The sequence below is a fragment of the Pseudorca crassidens genome, chromosome 12, assembly GCF_039906515.1.
Source record: "Pseudorca crassidens isolate mPseCra1 chromosome 12, mPseCra1.hap1, whole genome shotgun sequence".
Taxonomy (NCBI): Eukaryota; Metazoa; Chordata; class Mammalia; order Artiodactyla; family Delphinidae; genus Pseudorca; species Pseudorca crassidens.
In genome coordinates, this window is record NC_090307.1 from 44,025,480 (window position 1) to 44,051,758 (window position 26,279).

The window sequence follows — 26,279 nt, forward strand, 5'->3', positions numbered from 1 at the left end:
AGAGTGAAACTCCAGATGTTTTTCTGATGGAGAGTGCAGATTTGTCCACTGGTAATAGGTTGAGTTGGTTTTGTGTAGAAATACAGGTTTCAAAATTTCAAGGGACTCTTTCCCTTCTTTTCAAAGAAATGCAATTGTTTTACTCTTGCACCTTTGGACTTCTGGTCTATTTTATTATAATGTCTCATATACTGCCTACAGTTTTTATTGGCCTTATATTCACAAGTTCTTCTTGAACGATGTTAATTTATATAAGTTCAAGGACTTGAATTCACTTAAACAATAGATTTCTCTCTTACTGACAATTATAAAAACAAAACTTCAAAGGATGAATGAATGAATTTTAAGGAAACACAAACTAATCCCCATTGCAATCAGAGTGACCTTTTTGCAACAGACACCTTGCTTAACATTCTTCATTAATTTTCTTACTATGGCTTTAAAGATTATGTATAAGCTGATAGTTTGTCATTTCATCTTCATGCCTTACTATTTCCCAACTCATCTCCTTGACACACACACACACACACAAACACACACACACACACATTTTTCAGTTACTTTCAGACAAAGTTCAAATGTAACACTCTATTCTGGAATACAGTGTATTTTTTTCCAGTCTGTAGAGGCATTTTTAATTTGGCTCCATTATTACATGTTTATTTGATAAAACCACTGTATCTGTTGTCATGTTAGAAGAGGCAACTACCAAAGCAATCTGCAGATTCAGTGCAGTCCCTATTCATCTACCAATGGCATTCATCACAGAATTAGAACAAAAAATTTTACAATTCATATGGAAACACAAAAAACCCCGAATAGCCAAAGCAATCTTGAGAAAGAAAAATGGAGCTGGAGGAATCAGGCTCCCAGACTTCAAAGTATACTACAAAGCTACAGTAATCAACACAGTGTGGTACTGGCACAAAAACAGAAATATACATCAATGGAACAGGATAGAAAGCCCGGAGATAAACCCACGCACATATGGTCACCTAATTTATGACAAATGAAGCAAGAACGTACAATGGAGAAAAGACAGCCTCTTCAATAGGTGGCGCTTGGAAAACTGGACAGCTACATATAAAAGAATGAAATTAGAACACTACCTAACACCATACACAGAAATAAACTTAAAATGGATCAAAGACCTAAATGTAAGGCCAGACACTATAAAACTCTTAGAGGGAAACATAGGAAAAACACTCTGACATAAACCACAGCAAGATCTTTTTTGACCTGCCTCCTAGAGTAATGGAAATAAAAACAAAAATAAACAAATGGGACCTAATGAAACTTCAAAGCTTTTGCACAGCAAAGGAAACCATAAACAAGATGAAAAGACAACCTTCAGAATGGGAGAAAATATTTGCAAATGAAGCAACAGACAAAGGATTAATCTCCAAAATATACAAACAGCTCGTGCAGCTCAATATCACAAAAACAAACAACCCAATTAAAAAATGGGCAGAAGACCTAAATAGACATTTCACCAAAGAAGACATACAGATGGCCAAGAGGCACATGAAAAGCTGCTCAACATCACTAATTATTAGAGAAATACAAATCAAAGCTGCAATGAGGTATCACCTCACACCAGTCAGAATGGGCATCATCAAAAAATCTAGAAACAATAAATGCTGGAGAGGGTGTGGAGAACAGGGAACCCTCTTGCATTTTTGGTGGGAATGTAAATTGATACAACCACTATGGAGAACAGTATGCAGGTTTTTTAAGAAACTAAAAATAGAACTACCATATGACCCAGCAATGCTACTACTGGGCCTATATACCCTGAGAAAACCATAATTCAAAAAGAGACATGTACCCCAATGTTCATTGCAGCACTATTTACAATAGCCAGGACATGGAAGCAACCTAAATGACCATTGACAGATGAATGAATAAAGGAGATGTGGCACATATATGCAGTGGAATATTACTCAGCCATAAAAAGCAAAATTGAGTTATTTATAGTGAGGTGGATGGACCTAGAGTCTGTCACACAGAATGAAGTAAGTCAGAAAGAGAAAAACAAATACCATATTCTAACACATATATATGGAATCTAAGAAAAAAAAATTGGTACTGATGAACCCAGTGCCAGGGCAGGAATAAAGACATAGACCTAGAGAATGGACTTGAGGACACAGATGGGAAGGGGAAGCTGGGGTGAAGTGAAAGTAGCATCGACATATATTCACTACCAAATGTAAAATAGTTATCTAGTGGGAAGCAGCAGCATAGCACAGGGAGATCAGCTCGGTGCTTTGTGACCACCTAGAGGGATGGGATAGGGAAGGTGGGAGGGAGGCTTGAGGGGGGGGACATGGGGGTATATGTCTGCATATGGCTGATTCACTTTTTTGTACAATGGAAACTAACACAGTATTGTGAAGCAATTATACTCCTTTAAAAATCTATTTTTTTTTAAAGGCAACTAATTTCTTTTAAATTATCAAAATACATCATTGTATAAATTGGTTTTAGGTTTAGGTATGTCCTTAGGTGAAGTAATATTTAAAGATAATAGTTTCTTTATCTCCTCTTTCCTTCTTTGAAGTTACTTTTTTTACTTTAGGAGAGTAACTTTTTTTACTTTAGGAGAGTGTAATTTTGATGGGTTGCTATACTAAGAAAAGGAAGGGCTGTAGGAGAGACTTACTGACTTGTTTCTTTATAATGTCTGTGTAGACTCTGTGATATGATGAGGAGTTCAGTAATGAAGTAGGAATTTTAGAGACATTTCTCAACCTCCACTGTTCTTCTTTACAAAGCTATACATCTCTTTTGAATATGGAGGACAGCTTAAATCCAAGACAGCTCCTCCCTCACTAAGAGGTTCCAAGATGTAATTCTAAAAGCAAAAGGAAATTTTTGAGTTATTTCCAAATCTGGTTTTGTGATGATATAAAGTACAACTATGAAGAATTTAAGACTCTCTATCCAAGTAGCAAAAGAGAAGATTTTTCCACATATTTTTTGCCCACTAACTTTCAAGAAATGATTTTTTTAAAATAAGAAAGGGAAAAAAAGAAATTTTTCTAGCCAAATGGCTAGAATCTGATCATATTTTGCAAACTTTAAACTTGAATTTACCTTGCCTTCAAAATTGAATATGTTCATTCTGGAAAATAGTATTAAAAACAAACAGATAGTTTTTTAAAAGAGGGATTGAAGACTATCTAGTTTTTCCTGTTTTATTTTCCTACTTCGGTATTTCAGTTCAGGATTATAAAATACAAACTAAATTGAACGGAAATTCTGTATTCTATTTCCTGGTCTTGTAGCACTTACTAATTTTGCCTCAGATAACATCAGGTTTATTTATAAAAAATTATAACACTCAATTTGTAATGAGCAGTTTACTCTTCGTTTTAACCTAAGTAAAATGCATTTTATGTTAGCAGTTGTTTTAAAATGTTTTTTGATATTCTATAAATAAAACCTCCTTTTTAAAAAATTTGATAATATATAGGGCAGAGAAGAATTCTTGAAAAAACTCACTCGAAGTGAAGTGGCTAATGGAATGATGATTCAGGTAATCCCAATTTGGTTTCAATATTTTATTCTTCCTTTAATTTTCATTTTACGTAGCATTTTAAATTTGCCTGTAATGAGGCATCTTTTCACTACTTGGTTTGCAAGCCAGCAGTTTTCTCTCCTTAGTTGATGACAGTTGCCCTCTGTGTACGACTAGCAGTGTCTGATCATGCATAAAGAAACTGACCTCTCATATACATATCTCATTTTGTGGTTTAATGGGAATTTCTGCCAGCCTAGTAAAAGGGCAGTGGGATCTTATTCCTAAGTGTCTCTTTAGTTTGCTTTGTGATGATGTCATGTTTTCTTTACTTTTAATGTCTTTCAATTGGACTCTTTTATTTAAGACTGAAAAGAAAACATGCTATGATATTTCTATATAAAGATTTTGAAACTAAAGCATTATAACTAGCAAAATCAATTTTACTTTTTAAAAAATCTTTATCTACCACCTGCATATCCTTTGGGACCTAGATTGGGTGTTCTGAACACTGGCATGTTTATAGACTGCCTCCCCTTCAGAAATACATAAATATTTGAAACCATTACTATAAAAAGAATAAAATCAAGAGGCAAAACAGTCTAAGACAGTGTTAATTTTAAAAATTATTTGAGATTATCTGCACCTCTGTTCCTTTTTGAGGCAAACACAAATTTTGTGATTTTTTTCTATTGGGAAATTTGATATTTTCAAACATATAAAAGCAGTGTCTCTCTAATTCTATATGCTTGAAAATGCCAAATTCCCTAATTTATTTCTCTCTGTAGATAAGCCCAATAATTCCATAATCTTCCAATCCTTTTTGCTTAATAGTTTGTTATTAACTTCTTGTTTATTAGTTTTATTTGGTCTTAGAATGCAGGAATTACATATATTTCAATATTTGTCATTAACGTGCCATCTAACCTTATTATCCTCCAGTACTTAAGGATATCTGATTTTTATTGTCTATTAAATTTTTTCCTCTCATTTTTTGTAATATTACCTCTGTTCTTTTTAAATATGCTATATTCGTACCTATTGCTTTTTTATGGTGGCATTTATTGTTTTCATTTTTAGACATTACTGACCAGCACAGGATAGAGTCTCAATAAATGTTTAGGTAATTAATAACAATGAATCATTTTAAAAATCTTTGCTGGCAGAAAAGACTCTTTTCCCTTCAAGAAGAGCAGGCACTTGAGAAGCAGGATCTTATGAGAAAGAAAGCAATATATGCCTTAGCACTGGCAAAAACGAAGATACCACTGCTTAAACTAGAAGAAGAAGCTGTAAAACTCAGAACTTGCCACGAAGAACATTCTGATGTAAGCATTTATAATTAATCCAGAAACTAATTTGCAGGAATATTCAGGTCAATAAATCATCTATGCGATTTTACATTATCATTTGGAAAATTATGATTTCACATAGGAAGACACAAAAGCATGGACAAAATAAGTAACTATTTTATGACCACACAACTGATCTACAGTGGAATTATATAGCAAGGTTATTAACGCTATTACCTAGAACTCGACACTTTATCTTAGAAAGTACTTAGGAAAAGCAGTTTTCAAATGGGTGAGTAGTGATTTATCTGGTATGATTACCCACTGTAGTAAATTTAATTCAAAGTCTTCACTGCTTATTAATAAAATTCCAAAGCTACGTTTGCTCAAATATAGAATATAATGCATCTTGACATTTTCGTGGTAAATTTTTGATGTATGTAAATGAAGTTAAGACAGCTAGGATGAAAAATAAAGCAAATGTTAATAAAATATTTTCAAAACAACAAGTTTATGGCAGTAACTGATATTACTAGCCCTTCCCAAAGAAAAATATGCATACATCATATCATTAGTCTTTTGGAGAATTAGAAGGTGTGGTAGGAATTATACATTCTTGTCCTTGGCTGCAGGGAGGATGTACGTATATTCATTTGGGCCATTTTGGCAACAGGGTTTTTTTTTTTTCTTTGCAAATGATGATGTAACTTTATATTCTTAGTCTTTAATAATTTTCAAAATTTCATTATTTTAAAAACTTTGTGATTTTCAAAGTTTTCCTATTACGAATGTTTATTTTGGTCTTCAAAGCATCTCTCTGAAGTAGGCAAGAGAGAGTTTATCTGTAACATAGACATGAGAAAATTTGGGCCTACCTGCATGAAGCCACTTGTACAATGCCATAAACCATGGAAACAGTAAATTCTGAGTGTACTTCTCGGGGCTTGTAAATGCTTATCCTAGAGCTCGTGTAATGAATATATAACCAGTACTAACACCTAGTGATATAAATGATTTTAATAATGGCTCCTCCTTACATTAATGATAGGAGTTTATTAATTGCATCAAAGCCTTGGTGTAATCATCTGAGTATGATAATGAATTCCAGAAAAGGTTAATAACTTCTATCTTTTCCTATTTTATAATAGCCATTGTTTTATACCTTCTTGTAGTGCAGTAATCATTTTTGTTTTATTATTCTTTAATAGTGTATAAATCATAAGAACTATTAATTTAACATAAACTCCTTGAAAGAGTAAGTTTTCATACACTTTCTATAATGATTGCTGAAAATTTGGAGTTTTAATTTTGGTTAAAATATTTTAAATATTGTGAGGAAAATTTATTTCTATGTGAGTTTATTAGTTTTTGTTACTTAGTTAAAATTGATTAGACTTTTATTTTCTTGGGTAATTCAAATTGAATATTGGGATTATGGATATCCTAGTATGTTTTTGTAATTCATGTGTGGTGAATTCCTTTCCTTTTATACCAAAATATATGTTGTTGTTATTAAAATAGTTGCTTGAGAACTATCTGGTCTAAAGCAAGATAATTGGATTGTAAATGTTGCACATCTTAATTTCTAAATGTCCTATAGTTACTAGGTGAAATAATTGAGAGGAAAGAATATGTTAAAAGAAATGTAGAGAAAACAAAGAAAAAATTACGAAGAAAGGGGAAGAAAACCCGGGATGCATTAATGAAAACTGAGGTAAGAAATTTAATGTCAAAAAATAATTTTGAATTTACAACCTTTTCATCTCAATGAAAACTATGCCAGCAAATTTAATTTTAGGTGGATGTCTCTCATTTCTAATTGGTTGCACTAAGTTGATTCTGCATGCATGCATGCACATGGGCGCATGCGCACGCGCAAACACACACACACACACACACACACACACACACACACACACACACAGAGTCTCTGTGTCTTCATTTTCTCTCTTACAGTGTCTTTCCCACTGGTATAGTGTATCCTTCTGTTACCTTTCCTACAAAGTAGAGATAGGGATTTGTAGTGTCTGAGATAGTACCATGATTCTGAAGATGAGACCAATGTACAGATTGAAACATTTGTTAATATCTGACGTCTAAATGTTACCCTTAAGCTGGTATGTAGGCGGCATGAACAAATGGCTATATATCAAAGGACTTCAGGGCTTTTTCCAACTTAGAAATATTTACTCCCTTAAAATCCTCACATGTAACATTCTAACTTTAGAGAATCATTGGAGATGGGGAAGTAGAGATAGTCCATTTTCTTGCTATCCTCTGGATATATTTTAAAGGTAACACCAATATGATTTGTTAGTGGACAGCTTGTGGGCCATGAGATGGAGGTGTAATCATATCCTTTAAATAAAGTTGACCCTGTACAGGGCCACAAAAGAAATATTTTTTAAAATTACCAAGGAAAATAATATGTATAATAATAACAGATATTAATATTTTGCATGTTTTTATATGTCAGGCATTGTTCTAAGTGCTCAGACCTATTAACTAATTTCATCTTCATGATAACCCTATGAAGAGTGTACTATTATTATCTGCATTCTACAGTTGAAGAATCTGATGCATTGTTTTTTAATTAACTTGTTCAGTTTCACCCAGCTTGTTAATTCAATGTATCTGGCACTAGAAGCTCTGCTCCTGACCATTACATTATACTGGTCAAATCATAGTTTTATTGACCTCAGAGAAGTAAAATCAGAACTCAATAACAAAAAATATAGCAGAAAGAAAAAATATGTAGACCACTGGAAATGTTTTTTAAATCACATTTTCTTTATTTACTTCTGTGTTAAGGAATATTTAAAATTACAAATTACCATTTATTACAAGTGACTGATGATAAACTATAAAGCAAAATTTATGGACTGGGCCAACATTATAATTTGGTATTACCAATAAATTATTTTGGTAAGAAGAACTAAAAATACTTGGCATATCTATGAAAGGCAAAAAGAACGTGCCATGATAAAAATTAAAAGAGACATAATTATATACGAAATTGCATAGCAATTTGTTTTAAAATCTTGATGAAGTATATAATTTATTTTTGAAATACGAATGATGAAAACTGGGTGAAGAGAAAAAAATAACAAAAATGGATCAATAACAATAAAACTGGTCTAAACTCTACCAGTAACGGCAAGAACAAGCACAGATGCTTTATAGGCCTCCCCACAAAACCAGGCAGAGAGCATAAGAAAGCATGGAAAGCTTCTAAATTTATTCTATAAAAGTATAACCCTGAAATCATAACTGAAGAATATTAGCATAAGTAAGAAATCTGTAGGTGATCTCACTTATGAACATAGATGACAAAATCTTAAATATATCAGTGAATTGAATTTTCCAACATGCTAAAAATACTGTACTTTACAAAATAAGATTCCTTTGAAGAATGTGAAGATGATTGAGCATAAACAAGTGTACTAATATAATTCACTGCATTTACACAAGTGAAAGACAGTTAGCCTAAAATATTTGATAAAATTTGAAAGCCACTGATTTTAAGAAACCTCTTAACTGTCTAGATATATAATGAAAACATCCATACCTTAATAACATGTGTTATAGTGTCTACCAGTATTTTCCAGCAAACATGATACTTAATTATGAAACATTAAAAATAAATCCATTAATATCAGGAACAAAACATTCAGGCCAGCTCTTACAACCCAGCACACTGCTGTTATTGATGACAAATTACTTGTAACATGTGTCACAAAAGATAAAACATATGTGTTCAAGACTGCAGTGGAATGCCACCACAGTTCTTATATCCACATCTGAATATTTGCTAAAATAGTAACTAAAATTTTCCAAATGTTAACAAATATAAATAAATTCCAATGAAAAACATGGCTGAATACTTTGTGTGTATGCTCAGTATTAGAGAAGTTACTAAGAGTTTGAGGGTTAGAGAAGAAGGGTTCATTTTCTTTTGTTTGTCCTTCAAATTGATGTCTTTCCAATTACTACTGAGTACTTAAAATGTCTTAAACATTGTTGGAATTTCCTGGAGTTGGAGAAGTAAAAGAAGAAGTTGGTTCACTCAAGAAACACATCATCTTGCTGGGGATCAGACAAGGAAACAGACAGCCTTAATACATTGTGAGCAGAGCCACGACAATGGTGTAATGCTGTGGGAAGAGTCAAGAAGGAGGAAATGCAGCTGAATCAAGGGCATCCAGGAAGATTTTTCAGAGGAGGTGATGTCTAAGAATGATAATTACTAATGGAGAAATTGAAGGTTGAATATTTGCCTTGCCGTGATGTTTAGAGAACAGAGATGATATACGCAAAAAGACTAAAAGAATAATTGGCACTGGAAGCATTCAACAAATGGTTGAATTCAACAAATGGTTTCCAATTATTGAAATTATTGGTTTCAATAATTGTTAGCATTATTATTATTATATAAATTTTAACTTGAAGAAATGAAGTAAGGGCTTTTTAGAAACAGACCTTGTGTTTGCAAAGCAAGGAGATCATGTGAGAATGCTATGTTTTTGTGGAATTGCAAGCACTTTGGTATGACCAGAGTTATCAGAGTTATAAGAGTGCAAATATATGAAGCTAGTGAGACAGGCAATGCCTTGTGTGTCATGCTATGGAACCCCATCCTGAAGAAACTTGCAAACATCATTAATAGCATTTATTAAGTCCTCATTATGTTGACTGGTATATAAACAACACTACACCAGCATTTCTACCTTCTAAGAACCTAAGTTAGACAAATAATTTTATCTTTTACTGTGTGTAAGCATTTCAGTCATGGGCCAAGCTAAACAGTATTACTGAATGTGTTATGGAATCTGAACGAAAAGTCAGGTTTCGTGATAGCGTGCTGTACCCACAATTGCCCATCCTCTCTGACTTGTTCCTACTTATTTTTACCCATACTTGTGCCTTCTCACACTTTTTGTTTGCTTGAATTTTCTCCCAGAAATAACATAATATCCTAGTAGGCTCACTGAAGAATCCTTGTCAGCCATCTCAACTACCTTCTGGTACCAAACAAACAAACCAACCAAAAAAAACCCATTTATTAGTAGAAGAGTTCCAGAAGTTCCAGAAAAAAAAAGAAAAGAAGGGATGATATGAAAATTCAAATACAGTACTCAATTTTCCAAATCTTGGACAAACAGAAGATTTTTATAGGAAAATAAGTATAAAAGATTACCAATTCTTTCTTCTTGAAATCTGTAAGAATAGAGAAGGAATTAGAAAGCACATGGGGAAAACTGGAGGAAAACAGGAGCAACGGGAGCAATTGAGACTGTGAAATCCACTGGGAGAGCAGCACCAGCTAGAAGCAGTGCGAGACGTGGGGAAAAACAACCTTCAGTGAGTCAGTCACCCAGTCAGTGAATCAGTCCGTCAACATAAACACCAACAGTTACGAAGGAATCATGCAAAAATTGATACAAAATCAAATCTCCAATCTGGAATTGGACTGGCCAGCCTTGGGGAATTGTGCTGGTATTAAACATTGACTCCTTTTTCTTAAACATCAGAACAATATATATCCTTGCCTGCCTTTAGTGTACATGTTTGATAACCCATGACCACATGCTGGCATCTTAAGAGACATGCCTTTCGGTTGTGCATGTATGTGTGTGGGGGGGGAGACAAGTTAGTGCAGGGTAGAGAGGGAGGGAGAGGAAGGGCAGGGAGAGAGACTAGGTAGTTATAACCCATCTTTTAGAAAACCTCATCAGATGTAAGAGAAGAGAACACAAACCTAAGTTGTTACTTATATTGATAAGAGATTACTATTTGCTTTTAATTGTTCACATGGCCAAAAGTATTTGTGTTTCTAAATTGCAAGGATTTGAAAATCCTAGTACTTAAAATATTCCTGAATTTTTTTTTTCAGGATAAATGCTCAATAACTTTCAAAGAAATAGAGACCACTAAAAGTAAAACAAGTATTTATCATGCAAAAATAAATCAATTGAATAAAGACTTAGAAGAAAAAAAAAAGGAAAAGAATGTTTTTGACCACACACTTGACTGTTTAAAGTAAGTACTTAAAATTTATCAAAATATTAAATGCTTAATATATCATTTATAAAAGAGGTGTGATCAAATTTCCATGTTTAAAATTTATTCTTCAAATGATCCATATTTTCTATCATGATTTGATATGAAATATACATGTGATATTTGATAATTTTGGTTTAAAAACATAATCATAAATTGCTGTCATTTTTCATTGCTCCTCTGGGTTTATTCTTATTGTAATAACTGCTAATGTTTCTCCTTTTCCAAGCATAAGAACTTTTATTCATTATGAAATTCATAACCTCTCCCACTAATTTCAGCATTTTTCACTTATATGACATGGTTAATAATATATATTTTTTCACCCAACCTTTTTTGATAACAGTTTTGAGGTAAGAGTTTAGAAATTCTATAAAACCTCATGTAATTTATTCACATTAATTGTCTTCAAAAGCCTCTTATACAGTCCCCTCATTCGTCTGGGGCATACCTGACAAAGGCCTTTCACTTTGAGAATAATCATGCTTTAAGACTCTTACTGTATCCATAGACCCCCACTTAGAACTTACATACTCTTCCTATTGAGTATTTCCTATTTTATAATACATTGAGAACAGGATTTGGAGGACTACTGGAGGAATATGCATTGGTCACATTTAGGAATGATGGTCTGATTTAAATATAGAAGGCTAATACAGTATTAACAAAATCATAACACTTGAGGGATAAAGTGTCAGAAAAATAGTTATGCACAGTCTAATACCATGTATCTTAATGGAGTCAAGTCAATGAACTCAACAAGGATTTGTTTAGCTATTACAACAGGATTTTATTTTTTATTTAAGTTTATTACAAAATTTACTTTCAAAATGATCATACAGCTTTACCTGAAAATTACTATATCATATACAGAATATCAGGGAAGATATTACCTGATATTACTTTGAAAGATATGTATCCATATTGTTTAATATCTGTAAGAATATTTGGGGACTCAAAGGGATAAGCCTGAAATTATATAATTTACACTAAACTTATATTTTGTTCAGGAGCTGATGAATTTTTTTTTTCCAGGATTCTTACCATTTTAATTCTTACATTTTCTTCCATCCTGTGCCTAGACTATATTGCTTTTCAGGCAAGAACAGTCACCATGTCCCAGTGAATCAATTCCATCCCTAAACTTGACCAAACTCTGCCTTTGCCCTGGAAGAGGAGAAAAAGAATAGCTGACACTGTGTATCATTTACAAATCTATTAACAGTGATGATGGACAGTGTCAAGTAAGATTTAAAGCTAAGATTGATTGACTTCCTAGTGTGCCAGGCATTTTGTGGGCAGTCTAAGCACCTATCTCATCCAGTTCTCACAGTGAATTCTTAAATCCTGTCATAACATTCCCACATGAATGCCAGAGAAACAGAGGCTCAGGGAAATTAAATGATTAAGATTGCACTGCTAATTAGTGGTAGAGCTACTCCAGCTTAGGTTTGTCCTCTTCCAAAGTGTGTGCTCTTTTGACTGTGCATATTGACTCCCTAAACTAGGACTGGAACGGAAGATTACTGAAGATTAACTGTACTAGGAATAATCTACTGATACTTTCACCTAGTGTCAATGTTGATATTAGTGAGTGCTTACATAGGACATCTCATAAGAATTATGGATGTTGTTAGTACGAGTGATGAAGTGGAAAAAACAGAGGCAAGACAGATGAAAGGGAAGGACTTTATTCCATTTAAAAGGAGAGACACCCATCTAAAAAGTGTGGCTAGAGTCATGTTTTCAAATTTCCTGATAACAGCCATAGTAGAGAGAGAGGAAAAAAATGAGTACTTTGTGTTGAGCTGCTGAATCAAATAGAGGTAGTCAGAACTGGATTTGAATTCTGGTTCTGTCATTTACTAATTAGCTTACACAAGCTAATAATACCGAAGTTGAGCTTTTTCATCTGTTAGATGGCTGAAATAATTATTCTTTAATAGGGTGGTTGTTGTATTAAATGAGATATTATATTCAAAGCACTTTAACATTTTAGCCCCCCAAAAATTTTAGTCCTGCTGCCTTTATAACTAACTGTGCAAATGATTCAATTTTCCATACCAGTAGAGATGAAAATGAATGTGGGTAACATAAGACTGCTGAGCTTTTGCAGCTCCGCTTATTCTAGATTCTGGGTTACTGATCAAGTCTGGAAGTTATTTCTAAAGCGTATTTATTTTTGCAGTATTGTTTTAACCACTTTTTGATGCTTTTTCTACTAGTATAGTTCCTAATATAACCACTGATTTCACCATAAAAATAATTTTACTTCTGTGTCTGGAAGTACTGAGTTGCAAATGACAAAATACACAAGGGCACATATACACACGCTAGGGCACACACACACACACACACACACACACACACACACACACTCTCAAACACCAGCTTAAACAATAGTGAAACGTATTATCTTATGTAACAGGAGGCCTCTAGGTAGGGTAGGCTGCAGGGTTTGTTGATTCAGCAGCTCAGCACATGGTACTCATTTTTTGTTTCTTTCTCTCCACTATGGCTGTTGTCAGCAAATTTGAAAACAGGACTCCTTGTTCACATTTAGTGAATTGAGCCCCTTCTACATGGAATTTGGCTCTTGCCTTTCATCTTACTGCACTGTCTTAATATATGTTTAGTGGTGAATAATTAGCCTCTTGCTGGTTGGCTTAATCTAATCAGAATGTACCCTTGGAGTTATATGCTGCATGGAGGGGGAATTCTTCTGGAATGACAACAAAACAGAGGCACACTGGGTAGGCAGCCAAGAGAATCCGCTAAATCTCCAGAGATTGTCTTCCACCTGGATCATTTAGATGTAGCTCATGGAGACAGGCCTATGAAAAGGAGTAGGGAATTTTTGCATAGCCATTCAGTCTAAGATTTTTCAATATTGGGTATTTTAAAATGTATCATAAATGCACATTAGAAAATTAAATGTGAATTGATTAATGGCAAATGCAATTCTTTACTTTGTCATAGGGACCAGTTTATAGCCATGAGAGAGAAAAAGGAACATGCACAAGCTGTGTTTGATCATCTCATAAATGAGAAAGAAGCCTGTGAAGAGAGAATCTATGAGGAAGAACAGAGATACAGAGCACTCTTTACCATGAGGCAAAGAAATCTATCAAATGTTAAGGTGAGTATTATTTTTGGACTGTTTTAGGATGAAGGAAATATAGTGATAGTCAGATTAACAGCTAGTTTGATGCACTCATTTTTCATACTGAAGTAGCAAAGATGTTTAGATTTTTTAAATAAATATGTTAGCATAATAAACATGCAATGTTTCATTTTTTTTTATTTCCTATAATTATATTCATACAGCATATGAATGCTGTATGCATTCTTTTCAGTGCATTTTATGTGCACTCTCATTTTGTCACTGTACTTTTATTTCAAAGTCTACTGATGGCAGGTTATTCAGAGCCATTTTTACGTTTTTAACAGGAAATGTGAAAATAGTTAGTTTTGTTTCTGAATAAACATAATTTGAATGTTTACCAGCCACTTCTTTTTGAAAAATGAGGATATTTTACACTTGCATATGTTTTAATTGAACAGTAACTAGTCAGAAACAAGGAGATCATATGGTAAAATGTGTCTTTTTAGATCTGAAGTTTTATTAAGTTTTATAAAGTTATACATATTAAATTTTTTGATATATGACTAAATGATATACATTTAGCTAAGTGATTCACATCCCATTTTACATTTCATAAGAGTTGTTGTTACATTTAATTGACATAATAAATACCATAGTTTTTAAAAATATATTTATAAATATTACTATTACTTGAGATGCAACAGAAATTACTTCTCAAAAATAAACAACCCCTAGGAATGATGGAAACAAATTAGCAAGAAAGTTATAGGAAGTATAAAATTAATTCAAAGTACTGCAGAATGTTGTTTTGATATGAAATTAAAAAATTCTAAAGAGTATGGCATAGAAAACAAATTTATGGTTACCAAAGGGGAAAGGGGGGGAGATAAATTAGGAGTTTGAGATGAACATATACACACTACTATATATAACATAGATAACCAACAAGGACCTACTGTATAGCACAGGGAACGATACTCAATATTTTGTAATAATCTATAAGGAAAAAGAATCTGAAAAAATATATATATATATATACATAGATATATATACATATATCTGAATCACTTTGCTATACACCTGAAACTAACACAACATTGTAAATCAACTGTACTTCAATAAAAAAATTAAAATGAAGTAAAAATAATAAAAAATAGACAACTCTACTGTATTTTATTAAAACTATTTCCTACAAAACTTTAAAAATTATATATTATCATAATATACTTTTATCAGATATTTTTGATCCTGATATTTATATATTCAATTATGATATGTATTCAATAAATTCAATTCCCTTTTTTCCTTTTAACATTTCAAAGACATTGCTAATACATTTTCAAAAAGATTATTTGGAACAAATATACATCGAATAGACATGTATGTGAGTGAATGAACATACCATCTATAATGCTATTGCTGTGATCCCTCCTATAAGAAAATTATTAATAAAAGAACAATACTTTTATTAATAATAGTGCCAAGTAACATTTTTCCCTGTTAAATGTGGCTTTTACATAGAAAAAGGTATGTTGGGTTTTTGTGTTTTTCGTCTTAAAAATATGAAATTAACTGGTGCCATCTAGTGGCAACAAATGTTGCCTCTCCTCTTGGAGGAGTTCCTGGAGGCTTGATGGACTGGGGAGGCTTAAAGTCAAAGGCAGCTCTCAAAACAAGACGCTTTAGGTTACTCACTGAGTTAAGCATCATTCCCCACCTCATATTTTATCACAGCAGTGGAATTATTTGTTTGAATTCTACCACATTTTCCAATTGTACTGGTGCTGAGGACACTGGGATTTCAGGAATCATTTACTGAGCGGCATTTCAACACTTTAATGGAACCATAATAATTAGTGAAATGACAAAATATGGTCGTCAGGAGAGAGGTGAAGGGAAAAAATCCTGTATAACTAGCCTCTCAGTAATTGAGAGCTGTATTTCTTTTCATCCCGAAGCTGTCTCTGCTTTCCCATCCCAAAGTGTACCTACATCCAGCCATTCGAACACATCATACAGTCTCGGGTTTTTTTCTTAGCACCAATCTCTATTTGAACTTGCTTTGTTCATTCGTTTTTACTTCTTTGCTGTCTTACTAATCCTGCTATAATAATGTATTCTTTACGAAGACAGGAAATTTTCTGACCCATTCCCCTCTGTATCCTAAAAGCTCAGAACTATGCCTGGCACAAGGGGGGGTCTCAATAAAAAATCATTGAATGACTGATTAAATGGATGAATGTATGCTTTTTGGGGTGTAATTTTTCTGTCCACATGCATGATAGTGGCTAAAAGCAGTAGCATTTCAAAGATTCTTTCCATACCGCATCAGACTGATACTTTAGCAAATATTCATGCTGTACGCAGAAGCTGAATCTCTCTCTCTCTCTCTCTCTCTCTCTCTCTCATCCTCTCTCCTTGATAATACGTAAGAAATTTGCCATCTATTCTCTTCCATCTAGGTGAAAATGGTTAAATTGTCTGTTGCTTTCCTACAATTAAGGATTCTGCTAAATATCTCAATAATGCTTTTCAAATAACCTTTTAATTTATATGAAATTGTCTTGAATAGGTCTTTGTTGTGCATTCACCTTATATGATCAGCAGAGTAGAGATCGAACATGAAAAGTTTAGAGATTGATATAGCTCATCATTAGTGACACTATTTATGTTTATGATCAGTTCTTGATGTGAAAGAGTGGAAAGACAATGAAATTCCTCATGGAAAACCTATTCTCATCCCTGTTTAGAAATTGGATGAGATAAAATATTGTAAATATGTATATAATGTAAAGCATCCCCAGAAAGAAACAAGGATTATTAGGCATCATTATAAATGTGGTGTTATTAATCTGGGTTGTCCCTGCTGGACAAAAGAATTGATCACAATTATGGATCATCTAAAGAAATTGCTTATTAAAAAACTTTATAAAAGCCACAATGGAATTAATTGAGGATGCGAGAAAACACACCATAGAATTAGAAATACGAACAGCTAATAAAATACTTTAAGAAAAATATACATAAACGTCAGAGAGCAGACAGTGTGGTGCTAGAGTTAACTTCAGTCTTTTTCAGTAAGCAATTCCATATGAGATATCTTTAAATGATAGATTTCTTGAATGTCATTCAGTTTTTACTAACTGCCTATAATTTGCAAATGCAAATTGCTTAAGTTTAAAATTTCTGTATTGCATGTTCATTAGAGTACTATGGCTGTAGCTACTAATCTCCCTCTTTGCTTCTGGGAAGGTCCAAACAAAACTGGAGTTTAAAGCATTTTAATCTATCATGAGCCATCCTCAGAAGTCCCACTTGCCTTTTCTACATCAGTGCCTTTCTCTAGTGTTCTTTTGGTAGTCTTGCTCTCCTCCCTATAACTTAGGGTATGATATGAGAGGGGTACAGTGAACTACTGATACAGTGAATCTGTGGCAGACACAAGCAATTTCCAGATTGAGTTCTAGCAGAGCAGTCTCCCAATACTTTGTATTGTTTATTAGTTTTTATTTTGCTTCATATTTCCCACTCTCAGGAAATACCTCTTCCCTTGTCTATTGCTATTTCAAGTTTGGCTATTGAATCATTTCTTGACTCTTTCATGTGATAAATTCTTAGCTTAATATACAGGCAGTGATTCACTAATTTTTCGGACAGCCAGATACAGACATAGTAAAAATCAGAAACAAATTTAATCTGAGATCATTTTAAAGATTACATAATTTAAAAAATTATTCTCCTATTGGCCACTCATCATTTCTTCATTCACGTGACTAGTTTATGAGTACTGCTGTTTTGGGGGCACTTAATATTGGATGACCAAAACCCTAGCCTCAATTTAAAAATGTAATCAGCAGGAAAATGGAAGATGTGAAAAACAGACTTGAATATAGTGACAACATTCAAATTACAAACAGTAAATTGTGTTCCTGGCTCACTGACTTGCTATATTAGGTATTATTATAAATAAAAAACATGTATTCTTTGTTCTTAATAGTGGGAAATGAATGCATTTTCATTGGAAACATTTAGAAGACTGACCAATGAATCTCCTAGGCAAGAATAGTTTGCCTTGATGATTTTCTTACCACCAGAAGATTTTCATATAGCGTGAAATTTTTAAAACTTAAGAATGTATTTTGCATAATTAATAACTCTTTTAAAAATGATTCTGATAGGATTAAACATTAATTAATCACATGCAGTAACATTCATTAGGTTCATCGTTTTGCTTTTTTAAAGCAGCTTGTTCAAATCTACAGCTCTTTGAGGAATGAACATTTTGATCTGAGGACTGGTAGCAAAGCAGTACTAATTTTGTCTCTGGGACCCTTCAGGTTTTTGCACAAACCCACCCAGTCCTGCAATGATCATAAGGAGTTAGAAATCAAGAGAGGGTCACACTAGAATATAAAGGAAAAATGTAGCATGAATATGAGTCATTCCCAAATAAAAATTTAATATATTTTGAATGTTTGCTTAGAGCATGATTCATTAAACAAGGAAGAAACTTCCCTTCTTTCTGCACCTCTCTCTAACAGCATGTTACGTCTTACAGATATGTTCATGAATTACTGCTAATATTATGGGTTAAAGCACTATATATAAAGTTTAAATAGAATTTTTATTGTTTGAACTGGCAATCAACTACGTTTTCAGCTTTTTTCCCCAACTATCTAGAGGCATCTATTACAACTACTTGGCTATAGTCCATTTCATTTTTTCTGTATATTGGTATTTTTTTCTACATTTTTGTGATAATACTCTATGATCACACTTTGGAATTATGATTTTTCCAAGTAACATTAATTTCCTAGTGGGTCTGCCACTTTTGAAATGCCTTCTCCTACTGCAGTGTAATATCATAAATATGTGATTTTCTCTTTTGATCAATTAAAATAATTATGTTTCCAAATATCAAATTTCATTGTTAAGTATACCTTACTTGATAATGCTTTATTAAAATTGTAATGCATTACTAGATTCAATTTCCAATTATTTAATGCTGAACATCTATTGGTCTACAGTTCTTCTGTTTTGTACTTCATTCAAGATATTGGTATCAGAAATTTCTTGGAGTTTTAAAAATGAAATAATAAGCTTTTGTTCCTTTTTCTGTGCTAAATAGCATGAGGCATTTCAGTTCCTTAAAAGTTTGAGAAATTCTCCCATGATACTATCAAGATATGTGAAAAGTCAGAGGTTTTACCTTACTTACAAGCTAACAAGTTAGCTGCCGCTGCTTTACAAGAGCTGACAGAAGACTTGAAACTCCTGGGTGAGAGACAGAGGACTATTACTCAGTACACATGGCTGTGTGAGCTTCATGTTTGTAGGTTCCCCTTGGCTCCAAGTCTCATGGGAGTAACGTGAACGTGGTCCAGGCAGATGCTCCATACACAGGGGGTTTTTATCACAGCTAATGAACCTGGAATGTAGAAAACCCCCAATTTTATAAGTGAGCTTCTAGCAAACTTGCCCAGCCTTTGCCCCAGAGGAAGGCATTACATTGTCTATGCAGTAAATTTTGAAAAGATAGTTCCGGATAAAAGCTGTCACAGAAGTGTATAAACATCATGGTGAGTTGCCTCCCAAAAGATATTATCTGAGCTTGGTTCTTTTGTGAAGAAAAACATTTCAAAATTTATTCTGTATCTTCTTTGGTTTTTACATAATTAATATTTTCTAGTTTTTGTGTCAGTATTTTAAATTTATTTTGTCTAGAAAAGGTCATTTTAATGAGATTTTCAAATTTATCATTAAGTTGTATGAAATAGGAATAGTTTCATCTTTTCTGCTTCTGTAGTTATAATTTACTCATGTATTAGCCTCTTATTTTTCCTTTTCCTTGATTAGCCTTAATTTTTTACCTTCTAGTTGTTTTTTCCACAAACTCCAAATTTTCATTTATTTATAAAGATAAATTATTTTTGTTTTTAATTCATTAATTTCAGCTTTTTTCTTTATCATTCCATTTGATTGATTTTCATAATTCTATTTTCTATTTCTGTTTCTATTGTTTAGAAACTTGAGCTGAATACTTTTTTGTTTTTCACTCATAATATTCATGTATTCTCTGAGTACAATTTTAATATGTAGCATTCTCATTTAATATTTTTACTTGCACATTGACTTAGTCAAAAATTAGGGAATTTAACTTCCTTGAGACTTTTTGAGGGGGAAAAAAGGACAATAAATAAATAAAATAATTATTTATAAGATTTTTTTATTCCACAGGTTGGGAGCAGAGGGTAGTGGGTATTGTTTAAATTTATGTTAAGGAGTGATGCCAGCAAGATAGTATAATAGGAATTTTCTACTGTCTTTCTCCAAAGAAACCAATTTTGACAGTCACTAATGGGCAAGTGTACCTTTGTAGAAGTCCAGAGTCCAGGGGAGCATTTCTTGCACAACATCGAGCAAAAAATTCTGAGATAGGGTGAATTGGACAGGGTAAAGGAAGAGTTTCATTTTGCCTACATCACCTCTCCCCCAAGGTGGTATAGCTCAGTGCCGAAGGAGACCCCTTTGGCCTGCAACTTCTGAGGTTGCTCTCACTGGGGGAAAGTGAGGGCATATTAGTGAGTGCTTAGCTTCCCCAATGTGCTTAACTTCTTGGCTGTAGGATGCAGCCAAGAGGCCCACTTCTTTCTCACCCCATCCAGAATACTGATGTGAGCAGCATGACTGAGGGGCAGGGAGAGACAGGTACACAATAGGCAGTGCTTGTAACACATCGCAGGGACGTGTATCCAACTATATAGATTCCATCATGGATCCTGCCCATTAGACCTGGGGATGCTTTACCAGTGGACACTTCCTACTGGTCCATGGGCATCCCTAATGCTCTGAGCACCTCACTCACAGACCCTTCCCCCATGGGCAGTAAATGTGAACCTTTGCAGATGGCTATTGAGCATGCACAGAAAGGCAGCCCAGCTCCGTGGGATTGAGAGAAAGCACACAAACTTGAGTATTTAGCATTGCCCTAGGAAAAGCAGATAGGAAGCTGTTAGCACTCTGCTGGCTTTGCAGACTTAAAAGAAGGCACACAATCTTAAGAATTCCAGTACTCACTGCATACACAGGAAGTGGGCTCTGGGCTGAGCATGCAAACAGGAGACCCCAATCCATGCCTTTCACATGCACTCAAGGAAGGTAAAAGAATTCCACTCCAAGAGGAAATAAGAAGTGTGGAGCAGATATATCCATAGAAAAGGTCTGAGAAAGTCATGGCATCCTTCGCTGGGCTAATAAATGAAGTTATCTCTCTCCCTAAGCAAGTCAGTAAAGACTAGAAAAGGTGACTGTTTTTTCAAATGTAAATAGAACAACAAAAGCCTTCAAGGAACATAAAAAATTAAGGAAACAAGACACTAGTAAAGGAACACAATAATTTTCCAGTAACCTACCCCAAAGAAATGGAGATTTACAATTTGCCTGATACAGAATTTAATACAGTTGTTTTGAGGAGGCTCAGTGAGCTACAAGAAAGCACAGAAGGACAGTCCAATGAAATCAGGCAAATAATACACAAATGAAGCAAGAAGTTTAACAGAGAAATAGCAATTGTAAAAAAAAAAAAGATAATCTGAAACTGAAGAATACAGTGAGTGAAATGAAAAAAAAAAGCAACAGAGAGCATCAGTAGCAGACTTGATTAAGCAAAAGAAAGAATCTGTGAAGTAGAAGACAGGTTATTTGAAATTATTCAGTCAGAGAAGAACAAAGAAAAAGAATGACAGAGAATAAAGAAAGCTTATGTGAAATATGAGGTACCATCAAGAGAAACAATCTATGCATTATTGGAGTCTGGCAGGAAAGGGAGAAAGGGGCAGAAAGTTTATTAAAAGAAAGGATAAAGAGCAAGACCCAATTATATGCTGTCTACAAGAGATTCATTTCACATTTGAACACACACAGACTGAATGGGAAGAGAATTTAAAAAAATATATTCCATGCAAATGTAAACCAAAGAGAGAGCAGGGGTAGCTCTACTTGTATAAGACCAAGTAGACTTTAAGTAAAAACGTAACAAGAGTTTTACTTACCTGTAAACAGGTCATTACATAATAATAAAGGGGGCAATTCATGAAAAGGATATAACAATTATAAATATATATATGCATCTAATATCAAAGCACCTAAATATATTGAGCAAATATACTAACAGACATAAAGGGAGAAATAGACAACAATACAATGATAGTAGGGGACTTTAATACCTCACTTTCAACAATGGATAAATTATTTAGACAGAAAATCAATAATGAAACATTAGACTTGAGCTACACTTTAGGCCAAAACAGACATGTATAGAACATTACATCAAACAGCAACAGATGATACTGTCTTCTTAAGCAAACACAGCACATGCTCTGGAGTAGATCATAAATTAGGTCATAAAACAAGTCATAACAAATTTTAAAAGGCTGAAATTATACCAAGTATCTTTTCCAAACACAGTTGTATGAAGCTGGAAATTAACAACAAGAGGAAACTAGAAAATTCACAAATATGTAGAACTTATACTCCAAACCAAAGTCAAAGAATAAATCAAATGGGAAATAAAAAATATCTTGAAACAAAAATGGAAACATAATATACCAAATTTATGGGATGTAGCAAAAGCAGTTTTAAGAGGGAAGTTTATAGTAATAAATGTCTACAAGATAAAAGAAAGATCTTTCAACCAGCCTAGCTTCATACTTCAAGGAACCAGAAAAAGAAGAACAAACTGAACCCAAAATTAGGAGAAGGAAGAAAATAACAGACATAATAGCAGAAGTAAATGAAATAGAGGCTGGAAAACAATAGAAAACACCAATGACACTACAAACTGTTTTTTTGAAAAGATAAACAAGAGTTTAGTTAGACTAAGAAAAAATAAATAAACAATAAAAGGAACCATTACAACTGATACCACAGAAATGCAAAGAATTATAAGAGATTACTATGAAATATTATGTGTCAACAAATTGGATAACCTTGAAGAAAGAATACATTTCTAGAAATATATAACCTACCAAGACTGAATTGTGAAGAAATAGGAAATCTGAACAGATGGATTACTAGTAAGGAGATTGAATTAATAATCAAAACCTCCCCAACAAAGAAAAACCCAGGACCTTTACTGGTGAGTCCAACCAAACATTTAAGAATTAATACCAATGCTTCTCAAACTTTTCCAAAAAATATTGAAGAAGAGGGAACACTTCCAAACTCATTTCATGAAGCCAGCATTACCCTGATACCAAAGCCAGACAAGGACACTACAAGAAAAAAGCCTACAGGCCAATATCCTTAGTGAACACATGTGCAAAACTCCTCAACAAAATGCTAGCAAACCCAATTTAACAGCACATTAAAAGGACCAAACACATAACCAAGTCATATTTATCCCTGGGATGCAAGGCTAGTTCAACATACACAAATCAATAAATGAATAAAGGCAATACAACACATTAACAGAATGAAGGGTAAATATTATATAATAATCTCAACAGATGTAGAAAAAGCATTTGACAAAATTCAACATCCATTCATAATTTTAAAAAACCAGTTAGGTGTAGAAGGAATGTACCTCAACGTAGTAAAGGCTGACAAGCCCACAGCTAACATCATTCTTCATCATCGAAAGCTTTCAGCTTTTCCTCTAAGGTCAAGAAGAAGGCAAGGATGTTCACATCACTTGTGTTCAACACAGTACTGAAAGTCCTAGGCAGAGTAATTAGGAAGGGAAAAGAAAAATCATCCAACAGGAAAGGAAGAAATAAAAGTCTCTGATAGCCACATAGAAAAGAATGAAACTGGACCCCTATTTTACACCACTCAAAAAAATTAACTTGAAATGAATTAAAGTCCTAAATATGAGACTTGAAGCTATAAAACTCCTGGAAAATAAACATAGGAAAAAAATCTCCTTGACACTGGTCTTGGGAACAGTTTTTTTGCATGTAATACCATAAGCATATGAAACAAATGCACAAGTTAAAAAGTAGGACTGCATCAAACTAAAAAGCTTCTGCACAGCAAAAGAAATAATCAATACATTGAAAAGGCAGCCTACCAAATGGGAGAAAATATTTGCAAACCATATATCTGATAAGGGGTTAATAGCCAACATATAAGTAACTCATACAACTCAGTAGCAAAATAACAGAAATAATCCAGTTAACAATGGGTGGAGGCTGAGGCAAGATTAAAGGGACCAGAGAAGCTCATCAAGATGAGGAGATCAACCACCTGAGAGGAGATTAAAGGAGTGCAGGCCCCCCCCACACACCCTAATCTTTTCAGAGACCCCACCCTTGAGCGATTGTTAGAAAACCCTCATCAGATCCTCTGGGGGTGGGTGAGACACACAGTTTTTCGAGGTAGGAGCCCACTGTGTTCCCCTTTGCCTGGCACAGTAATAAAGCTGTCCTTTTCTACTTCACACCCCCTCAAAATGGTGGAGGACCTGAAAAGACATTTTTCCAAAGAAGACATACAAATGGCCAGTAGATAAATGAAAAGGTAAAAGTATTCAGCATTACTAATCAGGGCAATGCAAATCAAAACCACACTGGGATATCACCTCACATCTGTCAGAATGGCTTTTATCAAAAATGCAAGAATTAAGTTTTGGCCAGGTTGTAGAAAAAAGGGAACCTTTGTACACTGTTGGTGGGAGTCTAAATTGGCATAGCCATTATTGGAAACAGCATGGAGATTCCTCAGAAAGTTAAAAGTAGAAATATACAGAAATCCCACTTCTCTGTATATATTAGAAGGAAACAAAATTAGTATTTTGAAGAGCTATATGCACCCCCATGTTCATGGTAGCATTATTATTTCCTCAACAGTAGCCAAGTTGAGGAAACAGCCTAAGTGTCTGTTAATGGATGAATGGATAAAGAAAATGTGAGAAGTAAATGAGAAAGAAGGAAATCCTGCCATTTACAACAAGGTGGATAAGCTTAGAGGACACTCTGCTAAGTGAAATAAGCCAGACAGAGAAAGATAAATACTGTATGATCTTACTATTTGTGGGATATTAAAAAATAGAAAAGTTGAACTCATAGGAACAGAGTACAGTAGAATGATGGTTAGCAGAGGTAAGGGGGTGGGTGAAATGGGGGAGATGCTGGTCAAAGGATACAAGCCTTCAGTTATAAGATCAATAAGTTCTGAGGATCTAATTGTAGAATGGTGACTATAATTAACACTCTACTGTATACTTGGAATTTATTGAGACAGTAAATCTTAAGAATTCTTACCATACACACACAAAAATATATAGCTACGAGGTGATTGATGTGTTAGTTAACCTGATTGTAGTAATCGTTTCACAATATACGTATATCAAATCATAACATTGTACATCTTAAGTGTATATAATTTTATCAATTATACTTCAGTAAAGCAAGAGAAAAATAAATTTCTGTTAAATAGTTTTTGTTTAATTTGTACAGGGTTATCAAATATGATCAATGCAGCTTTTGCTCCATAGATAATGTGTGAGCAAATAAATTAATGAAATGTTCAGTTCAACCTAATTGTACTTTTCATGACATAAAAGTTCCTATATTTCAGTCTACTTGAATGTTGCAGTCTATTGGTAGTATGTTGAAATTTTCTACATGAATTAATTTGTGGGTTTTACTTTATATATTTGTATGTATAGCAGGTCAAAGGATACAAGCCTTCAGTTATAAGATCAATAAGTTCTGAGGATCTAATGTATAGAATAGCTGTTAAATGATCAGTTTGGTCATAATTTTTTTTTATATAATCATAATTCTCTCCTGTGTATTGTTCTAAAGTTAATATTATCAACCCCTGCTCTTCTTTTTTTTTTAGATGTTGGGGGTAGGAGTTTATTAATTTATTTATTTTTGCTGTGTTGGGTCTTCGTTTCTGTTCGAGGGCTTTCTCTAGTTGTGGCAAGCGGGGGCCGCTCTTCATTGCAGTGCACGGGCCTCTCGCTATCACGGCCTCTCTTGTTTCGGAGCACAGGCTGCAGACGCACAGGCTCAGTAGTTGTGGCTCACGGGCCTAGTTGCTCCGCGGCATGTGGGATCTTCCCAGACCAGGGCTCGAACCCGTGTCCCCTGCATTAGCAGGCAGATTCTCAACCACTGCGCCACCAGGGAAGCCCCCTGCTCTTCTTGTTAGACTAATCTAATTTTGCGTTTTATTATCAACGATTGTGGCTTATTTTTTAGATGTGCATTTGTAACCTTTATAGAGCAATATTTAGGATGATTTTGCTTTTTCAATCTATTCGGATTTAGTAATTTAATTAATTTACATG

At 33.8% G+C, this 26,279-nt stretch overlaps 1 protein-coding gene across 1 annotated transcript in view; it reads left to right on the forward strand.

Annotated features, from left to right (window-relative positions):
• CCDC178 (coiled-coil domain containing 178) overlaps positions 1-26,279 on the forward strand; it is a 367,748-nt gene that overhangs the window by 116,911 nt on the left and 224,558 nt on the right. The window contains exons 13-17 of the mRNA XM_067701374.1: positions 3,479-3,541; positions 4,690-4,851; positions 6,416-6,529; positions 10,709-10,854; positions 13,855-14,014. Coding sequence (XP_067557475.1) covers positions 3,479-3,541; positions 4,690-4,851; positions 6,416-6,529; positions 10,709-10,854; positions 13,855-14,014 — 645 coding nt within the window. The remainder of the gene's footprint in view (positions 1-3,478; positions 3,542-4,689; positions 4,852-6,415; positions 6,530-10,708; positions 10,855-13,854; positions 14,015-26,279) is intronic.